Source organism: Setaria italica, chromosome II (genome assembly GCF_000263155.2).
Source record: "Setaria italica strain Yugu1 chromosome II, Setaria_italica_v2.0, whole genome shotgun sequence".
Classification (NCBI taxonomy): domain Eukaryota; kingdom Viridiplantae; phylum Streptophyta; class Magnoliopsida; order Poales; family Poaceae; genus Setaria; species Setaria italica.
The window spans coordinates 28789150-28799473 of NC_028451.1; the positions used below are offsets into that span (position 1 = coordinate 28789150).

The window sequence follows — 10324 nt, forward strand, 5'->3', positions numbered from 1 at the left end:
ACGGAGTTCTCTCCCCTCTCTTCTTCTCTAATCTGACCCCATCGATTTGGGTGGTTGCGTTGCTTGGAGTTGGGAGGTGGAGTGGGAGAGGAGGATCCGAGCGGGGAGGGTATGGAGGAGAGCGATTAGCGGTTGCCGAGTAGGGAGGAGGGGTAGTTCTTGATCTTACTCGCGTTTGCCGGGCCTCGAATTTGAGCGGGCAAAGGTTGTTTCTTTACCGGGATTCTTGGGCGTGTGTTTTGGGTGAATTTCGGGGGCTGCAAGTTGTTATCCTCGTGGATTTCTGTTTCGGGCGTTCAATTTTTTTGTCGGAATTTTTAAGCGGGAGCCAATTTAGGGTGATTTTTGTTTTTCTTTCTGTGTTGGGAGCAATGAGTTTGGTTGGATTCCATGTTTGCCGCATGAAGATTTGATGGTTGGTGACGCGCTTAATTTCTCACCGGATTAGAGATTTTTTCCCCAGAAAGAGCCATTTTTCTCGGTTGTGCTAGTCTGTCAATCCAATTAACTCGAACTCTGAAAGAAGAAACTTTCCCAATTGGACCAGGATTTTTGTGGTTGGCGTCTAAAGAAGTAATTTTCCTGCTTACTCTGGTCAAAAAGCTTCCCATTGGATGTACATGTTCAAAAAATCGGGTTTTTAATCTGAGTTATCGTTTGTTGATTCAGGTTTTTGGCTCGGCAGATCCAAGAGAACGCCGAATTTGCTCAACTTTTGGCCTGATAGGGAGGTCCCCGAGCTTTTTTTTTCCTCGCGAGAAGCAAGGATTTTTCTTTTTGCGCCATGTCCATGGCGTTGAGCCGCTTCACGCAATGGCTGTGGCCGGGGGGCGCCGCGGCGCGGGTGTCCACCCACGAGCTCTCGAGCGCGGGGCTGACGAGCTCCTCCTTCCCGGACTTCCCCTCCGGCTTCCGGGAGCCCGACACCGTCACTTTCTACACCGGCGGCGGCGGCGGCGCGGGCGGCCGCCGCACGCGCCCGAGGAGGGTCAGGAACCGGCGCCGCAGCCGCGGGGAGTCCCGGGTCGACCGGGAGTACGACATGGTCATCGTGCCGTCTGACGGCGGCGGGTGCCTGTCCGGCTCAGACTCCGACGACTCCGACTGGTCCATCGGCTGGCTCGAGCCCCAGGCGCCGGAGCTGCAGACGGACGGCGACCCCGAGAACTGCTTCGCCGTCCTCGTCCCATGCTACCGCCACGGCCGCCAAGAGCAGCCTGGGAGGCGCGAGGGCAGGTTTCTGGGCGCCGGAGCCCTGGCCGACGGTGGCCTCTCTGGTGAGCACGCTGATCTGAAATGTCAATTCAAATGTGCTTTCTTCAAAGTCGAGAATTGGTTATGCTATTTCAGTTATATTTCTTCAATGTGCTGATCTGATATTTCAGTTATATTTATGAAATGATTTAATTGCTTATTTGTGGAAAGATTCAGCCCTGTACCTGTTCAGGATTGGGAGGAAATCATGTAGTATGATACTAGCAGTAGCTCCGATATGTCTAGTGTAGAATTAGGAAAGAATCATGTGAGTTGGTTGACTCTTGTGTAGTACTTCAGTACTGTACTGTTAATAGTTCAGTCTTCTGTTTCACAAGCTGACATAACTGCCTGAATTCGGCATTTTTCAGTTACAAATTCTTGTTTTGGCAATAGTTTCAGTTTGTTAAGCTGACATAAGACAAGGGATAATTGGATAAGAAGCTAATGTCTTTAACAGGCAGACTGGCTTTCTTTCCTCCTTTTCTGATAGAAATTGGCGGTCAGATGCTAGAAGGCATCTGGAGTTATTCCACCAATGATTGCGCTGTATGTGATGTCCTCTGATTATCTAGTTCAGTAATGTGCTGCATGGAGTAGCTCTATCGCATTGTGGGAATGGATTGGCTTGCTAGTCATATGCCATTTTCATGATTGGTGCTATTTATTCATGGGTTAGGTGGCTTACTTTGTCCTATGGACTTGAAATCTAGTTGTTGCTAGTTTATAAAGTTTGTCTTGTACTCAATAGGTGGGTACACTAACAGATGTCGTTTACTTTTGGTTTGAAGAGTGAAAAAAAGGTTGCGTGCGAGTAAAAAAAAAACAAAACAAAGTTAATTCAAAGCACCTCAATGATTCCATCTATCTCGTCCTATGTAGCTAAGTCCTACAGTTCATTGGGATTTTGTTTTCTACTGTTCAAGCTGATTGCTGTGATTTAATTTGTACCAAATAATGGCATTCAATTGCCTTCTTGAGCCATTTTAATTTGCTATAAGCTGTTGCAATTGGATTATGATAAAGAGTTTTACATTGTAACTGAAATTAGCTTTTCAATCTTCTCAAAATATTCACATTTTTGTTCTTTTTCAGAATATTTATCAGAGAACATTTATATATACATCTAATGATTACTGCAACTTATCTGCTTATGTTCTAATTTTTTTCTTTCCTTAAATTTGCAGACGAGAAGAATTTTGTAGAGCAGTGGCTTTCTTCGCTCCAGAACTGATAGCTCAGGCCTCCCCTAGCTACGTGTAAATACTAAATAGTATCACTCCGTTTCGTTCTACTAAGTTTGTCTAGACGCAGAATGTATCGATGAAGGAAGACATGAAAAAACCCCCAAAAAAAGAAGCAAAACCAAAAAGAAAACAATGAGCAGTGGGATTCTGAAGCAGCACCGAATGGGTATGTCCTTCCTGAGGTTCCAAGGCTATTCTACTCTTGCAATGCAAGGCGAATGCTGAACAGTACAAGCTGTGCGTCATTGAAAAAAGATTTTTGCCGTCCTGATATGTGCTGAGTGCTAACATTGGATTGATAACATGTAGAGATGAACTGCTATTCCATTGGTAAATTGTCCCACTTGCTTGGGGACCTCGAATTCTACTGCCTGTACATACTTTCTTGTAGTGTATATAGTCGGCGTAGAGCTGCGGTTGTGTGATTCTTCGTTTGTGGTGCGTGTGCGTGTTATTTCTTGTACATTGGAACTGAATCCCTTATGAATCAATCAGTCTGCTGTATATAAATCCTGTGAAAATGTGAATTTTGATCTCTGCTGAGTGTATATTGGCCTGTCCTGTGAGATGTCAATGTGTCATCGAATCATTTTTTGTTTATCAGTGAAGCATGCGCATGCGTGACTGGAATTTGAAAAGGATAGGCTGTTATGGCCAGCTATCTCTGGAATGAATGGACATCAGAAACAAGTAAGGCATGGAAGTTTCAAATTTCACCCATTCCATGGGTTGATCCAAAATCCAAGATGGCTTATGATCAAGCCAGCATCTCTAAATCACCTTTTTCCTAGAAAACCGAAATTATAAGTAGTTCGACAAGAAGTGTAGACCGAATTAAAATAAGACATTATCAGAACACTGCTTAATGGGCCTCATAGTATTCTGGGGGGCTCTATGACGGGAAGGCCCGAGCCCATCATTTGTTTTCTCTCTTTGAGTGGCCCGGTCACAAACGCACGCACATAGTCCGAGCTCTAAACATGGGCCAAGTTTGGGGTGTATCGTCCGACATGAGGGGGGTTCTCTGTCATATCACACTCCTCTCCCTTTGAGCTCATCAAACAAGTTATGTTTTTGCTGTCTTTCTATGCCTCTAGGGACACCCATGTTAAGTTAGTGTTCTAATGTAGTATGGTAAAGAACCAGAATGCTACTTTTTTCTGGGTGTTACAAATGGGACACCGAACGATAATCTACATACTCGTTATGTATTGATCATCCATTAGCTAGTAATATAACTTGCCTTTATATAGGCGACGGGTGGTGTGGATGCACGCTAGTGGATGCTTTATGTGGCTAGGGGATGCACGCCATCCTTGTGGGTGTTCCCTACCAAAGCACCATGCAAGTTTAATGTAAAACCTCACCTGAGTAATCACCTTCCGTCCCTAGTAATCACCTTCCGAGGGACGGGTCTATATAAACATAGCATCTCACTCACATTTTTGTCCTAACTTTATATAAAAAGGTTAATCTAGAGGTGTTATGTTTGGAGAACAAAAGGCTATAAGTTTGCTCCACCCTTGACATGGTACTAAAAATGTACACACAACACTCATGGATCACTTATGAGCCGTATTTAAGTTGGGCTACATGTCACACTTGCACTGCAATGCTGCATGAAGCTATGCATATGCATGCATGCTTAAACCATGTGATGCTAGTGCACTACCACATTTGACTGCGAACAACTTCCTAGATTTTGTAGTCAGTTCTTGTTTGTAGTGATTAATTAGATTTTCACATAGAGAAAAAAGGCAAGTTATTGTTCCCATACAAGACAAAACTTAAAGGCATGCACCATAAATGTACCAACTAAATTGTCTGACTGTTTTCTCATCGATCTATCATGCTTTTCATCCTTCAAACCTGCTCTTCCTCCTCCTAACCTATCTTCCTCCTTTCTGTTTCCCTTCCCTGGCATCAAATGCTTAAACAACAGATCTGCAAGAAGCAATGGCAGATGTCCAGGAGGTCTTGGTTAAGGTAACCCCTTCATCCACCATAATCTAAGTATGTGATGAGTTTAAGATTTTCTCATGGCTCAGGCACTCTCACCTCCCACGCGCTGGATGTGCCAATCCAACAAATCAACCATCTGTAGCTATATAATTTCCATCCCTATCCCTATCACTGACCTTTCCAGTGATGATGAGGCTACCACACATATGTCCTGTTTGAGAAACAATAGGAGCATGATGGATAAGAAGAAGATAAGGATGGTGGTTCATCTCATTCGTCTTTGAATTTTTTAGGTTCAACATTATTTTGACACACACGCACGCACGCACGCACCTGGCTAGATCTAGCTAGTGTATTAAGTGCCTATACGGATCTTTTGGGGCAACTATTTGGAAACCTATTTCATAAATCACAAAACCATGTTTCGGTGCTTGATTGCTTGATTTAGTATAGATCTTCCAATGATGTTATAACTCTTGTTTTGATGGTCACCATGGTATAACTCTTTTATTGATGTAGACGGTTCCTCTTCTTGAAAGGATCATGTGATGCCTAGGGGGCACTACAAGAAATCTTCCGACCAGTGACGAACCAAAAAGTGTCATAAACGGGTTTTTTGCATCATAAACCGTGATTTATGACGCGAGAGTGATGAAAACCCTTCGTCATTAGTCGAGCGTCATAAATCGTGAGTAGTGACGTTCCTTATTTTGGTGCGTCACTAAGATAATGACGAATGAAAATTTGTCCCACATGTCGTCACAAAACTGTTTCGGAGGTTGTGCCACGTTGGACGGAGGTTGCGCCACGTTGGACAAGAATCCAATATGGCTCCGACGTGGTAGGGGTGTTATGACAATTTCGGTTCATCACAATTTGAAGCTCATTTCATGTAAGAGCCTTTATGAGCCCAATTTTGTTGGGCCATTTTAGCCCATTTTAGGTTTCTGTGTTATTTTATGGGTTGAAAAATGTTTGTTGAACGTCATATTAGGCTGTTTTTTTGGGCCCTAGCCCATTATTGCATTTCGCAATAATATATTCAATTTTGGCTGCTGATCACCATCACATTCACAGACATAAAAACAGCTCATTTCCAACTTCCATATTATTCACATCACAATCAATGAATAGTTCACCAGCAATAATAATGCAACATACAATAAGTTAAGCATCAACAATGCAACATACAACAAAAGTTCATCAGCAACAAACAACAACTTCACCAGCAACACACTTCAGTTGAGGGGAGGATTCATTTAACTGGAGCTGAAGTTTATCAAACTAGAAATCAGAGAGTGCTACTATTTTGTGGTGTTCTTAAAAGCTTGGAGCTTTTATGTCTGAGACTTCAATGTTGTTTCTTGTGTTTCAGACCTCAATCTCAGTGCACCCATCTCAGGCTCCTGTTCACCGATCTTTTGCCGAAGTTGTGCCCCCCTTGTTTCTCACTCAAGATCAGCTTTGTATTTCTTCTACCTGCAGTGTAGTACCAACCCTAGTCCTTTTCTTTGAGGGTGGGTGAATGCCAGCAACCTCCCGAAATGTCTTAGATTGGACAACTTCAGCCACTGCTTTAGCAGCAGTCTTTGGTTGGTCGTCCCCAGGTTGGACGATAATTTGTTCCATTCGAGCCTAATAAAAGAAAGAAAATGAAAGGTGTGGGGACCGCCCCTTGGATGTTCACAATTAAGCAATACAGTGCCATGCCCTGGATCAGTATCTGGCACCAACGTATATTGGAATGATTATCAGAGTAAGAAGAAAAGAAAATTGGAGGAATTATGTCGGTGTTATCTTCACCTTTAGGGAATAATCAAGCAACAATTAATGCACAACGAAAAGATGAAAGTTGACTCCCTAGGCAACCTGGCAAAACAAACAAGATTGAGTACTTTTGCTAGAAGTACTCATCAAGCATCTTAATGTAGAAAAGTTAATGACATGTAAGGTAAATCAAGGAAAACTAGGTTTATATGCAGAAAGTTGTTTGTATGCATAGTGTAACACCATTTGGGCTTTAATGGGGGGAGGGTAGTTGTTATTATTATAATAATGTTGTTTTGGCCCTGGAGGGGGAAACAAGCCTCCCCTACTAGTTCCCATATTTTAAAGGCAGCGATCGTAAGGATCCTGCTTATCTCACAGCATGGGCATTTGCCCCTAATTCTCTACTTTGTATCAAAGAGGTGTGACTAATCAAAGAGAGTTTTGACCATGTGAGTTCATGACCGAGAACCTCGTCTATTTGAATAGATTAATTAACTCTACAGAGCCTAGACACTTTGCCCATACGATTGGGTAGCCCATACCAAGGCGTTTGGCAGTACTACCCTATGAGACCCATATCCACCGGCGTCCATCTCTGGACGACTGTCGGGACTACTCCCGAACCCACAAGTAGGCCTTGGACAACCCACTATGGGACGTACTTGGATGTGATCAGAACAAGGATGGGCATATCCTACTCGGATTAGTCTTGTATGTTTATGGAAAACTACTCGGGACGATACCGAGTAGAACTCTGTAATAGTACCCGACTAGGACTCAGACTTGTAACCCTGCCCTCCCGGGTATATAAGGCCGGGCAGGGACCCCCCTCAAAACAGATCCCTCAGGACTAGAACATACATCAATACAAACCAACACACAGGACGTAGGGTATTACGCGATCTAGCGGCCCGAACCTGTCTAAATCGTGTTCCTTGCGTCACCATTGATTCCTTGATTCTTGACGACCCTTACCACATAAAAGACCACCTAGGGTACCCCCTAGGCGAGTTGCCGGTCTAAAACACCGATAGCTGGCGTGCCAGGTAGGGGGACTCATCGAGTTTCTCAGCGCGAACTCAATGGTGAAAGTCATCATCAGGCCCGTCTTCTTCATCGAAGCCGGCGCCACCTTCGTCTTCGGATCCTGGCTCTGCGTCACCGAAGACTCGGGATTGTTCCGGCGCCAGATCATCGACACTCAGGAGATGAAACCAGAAGAAGTGACTGGAAAAAATCAAGATTTCAAAGTCAACAAGCTCAAGTTCGACTACGCGTCGGATTCGACTTCATCTCGGACTACGCCAACGCCTCGCTCAAGGGCCGGGCTCCGCCGACCCCAGCACTCAGGGTCGGGCGAGACGGAGCTGCCCTTCCACAGGGTCGGGCTTCGCCCACCCCAGGCCTCGGGGTCGGGCGAGGCGCAGTCTCGCTCAGGGGTCAGGCTCTCCCGACCCCAGGACTCAGGGTCGGGCGAGGCAGATTTCCACTTAGGGTCGGGCGAGGGGGAGCTACTCCCTCACAGGGTCGGGCTCAGCCGACCCCTGAACTCAGGATCGGACTCACCTTGGATTCGGCCCCAGTCAGCATCTAAATCAGTCTCGATTTCAAAGCGGTTCCCGCACGGACTCCGCAACACAACAAAAGTCTATCAAGATTTTCTTGCTCGAACCCGAGTTGAACTCGGGCATGACGAGGACGTTGACTCCAACTCATCCTACTCACCAGAAATACCATTATCTGGCCCAGCCCAAGGGTTGGTAATAACTTCGACACCGCAAGGCAGATTCGTCCACTGGCCGGGACTGCGACCATCTTTCCTCGACCGTGACTACGACTCACGCCTCATCGCCCATATAGACAACTTGCCGTATCAAGAAGGCGTTCCACTTACATCAAACCACGAAGGAAGCTACGCAGAGATTGCTACATCAAGTTCCGGAAGCTACTATCCGGACAGGGAGATACTTGTTATTACTCCAGTTAACAACCCGGGAACTAGCCAGAATAGAACCCCCGGGCGACTAGCACAAGTCGACAACATCTCTGACGATGAGTCTACAGCCGACAATGAAACTCCTGAACATCGCAAGCAACGAAGGGCGCGCAATACTACTCGAGCTGAGCGTCGACAGTCAATGGCTATAAATATCCCTATTACAAATCTTGAACGGGCTTTCAACGTAGCTCAGGCTCAGGAGCACAATACTCCACTCGCGGCTATCGCTTCCATCAACATTTTGATGACATTGATGCCTCAAGATAATGATAACGCAGCCACAGCTCAACTCGTGCAGCGTGGCAATGGACTAATTGCACAACTCGCAGAGCAAGCTTACAAGCTGCTTGACAAAGAATCACCAATCCCATTCGTTTCTCGCATTACAGATGGAAGCAGGGGGGCTGCAGATAAAAATGCCGCCCCACGAAACGATGAGGCAGTCAACCAACCCCAGCAACACAGCCAAGGTCCAAGCAAGCATAAAGCTCCTACTCAACAGAAGGATGTGGGTGAAGCCAGCTGCACCAACTCGGTTAAAAGTGTTCGCCCTACTCGGAAGAATCGCGAGTTATCCAACATCAGCGATCTACGAGAAATCCTCAACAACCGGCGCGAAAGGGAAGTCGACAGCTACAATCACTTTCCCGCTTTCACAAACCGGGTAATGAAAACAAAATTACCCGAAAAATTCAAACCGACCGGCATTACCAAGTACGATGGCAAGCAAGATCCAGTTCAATGGCTCCGCTGTTACTCGCTAGCCGTCCAAGCAGCCGGAGGCAACAACGACACCAAAGTCATTCATTTCCCCATATGCATGGAACCTGCACCACTGACCTGGCTCGAGTCACTCAAACCCAAGTCCATCGACTCTTGGGCAGACTTGACAAAAGCTTTTACCAACAACTTCGTCGGCTCCATGGCTAGACCAGGCAACAAGATTGACTTACAACAAATTAAGCAGAGAGAGGGCGAAGCCCTGCGCGACTATCTACGACGGTTCTTCGAAAAGAAGGCTACCATAGTAGACATCTCCAAAGCAGACGTCATCGAGTGTTTCCAAAACGGACTCTACGATCGACGAACATACCAAGACTTCGGTCGCTGACGACCAGCCGATGTCAAAGAACTCAAGCTCATGGTGCAACAGTGGGCCGATGAAGAAGACAAAGAACATGAACGGTTCGGTTCCCACCGTAACCGCGGACGTGACAACACCCACAACAATGACACAGATAAAACTCGTCATAACAATGCTCGGAATTCCTATCTGGGTAATCATAATCGCAAAAGGAAGCTCGAAAACACTGTTGCTGCCATGACCAGCTCCGGGAAAAAGGGACAGCGCAGAAACGACGACGAACCAACCTTCACGGAGCTACTCAAAAAGCAGTGCCCATGGCACCCAACTAGCAAGCACTCCGCATTGAACTGTTACAGCATGCGCCGAATCATGCAATATTTACCAGCACCACCAACTCCTGAAGAGTACGCCAAAAATAGAGACAAGGGTAAAAACAAAGCCCGCAACGACGAAGATGAAGATGGCGATGTCCAACCAGCCTCGAAAACCGTCAACGTCATTTTTGGTGGCATCCCTAGCACAGCATCCAAGCGAGCCAACAAACTCGTACTCAGGGAGATCATGGCCATCGAGCCAACGGACCCCACACCGCTAAAATGGTCGGAAGTTCCAATTTCTTTCAGCAGAAAGGATCAATGGACAAAATTTTCAGAACCCGGCCGTTTCCCACTAGTCTTGGATCCAGTTGTGGCAGGTTCAATGTTAACCAAAGTACTCATCGATGGCGGGAGCGGTCTCAACGTTATCTTCGCCAAAACATTAAGGAAAATGTGCCTCGACATCACGAACATGCTTACTCCAACGGATTCGCCTTTCTACGGCATTGTGCCTGGAAATGCAGCCATACCATTGGGTCAAGTTGTCCTCCCAGTCACCTTCGGAACCAAGGAACATTACCGCACCGAGTACATCAGATTCGAGGTCGCTGACTTCGAGACTTCTTACCACGCTATACTCGGACGGCCAGCACTTGCCAAGTTTATGGCCATACCACATTATGTCTAC

At 46.0% G+C, this 10324-nt stretch overlaps 1 protein-coding gene across 1 annotated transcript; it reads left to right on the forward strand.

Annotated features, from left to right (window-relative positions):
• LOC101767387 lies at window positions 1-3039 on the forward strand. Its single transcript, XM_004956649.4, has 3 exons — window positions 1-573; window positions 670-1277; window positions 2442-3039. Exons 2-3 carry the CDS (start codon window positions 785-787, stop codon window positions 2486-2488), a joined length of 540 nt encoding a protein of 179 aa, XP_004956706.1. The 5' UTR covers window positions 1-573; window positions 670-784; the 3' UTR covers window positions 2489-3039.
• The last annotated feature ends 7285 nt before the right edge of the window (window positions 3040-10324 follow it).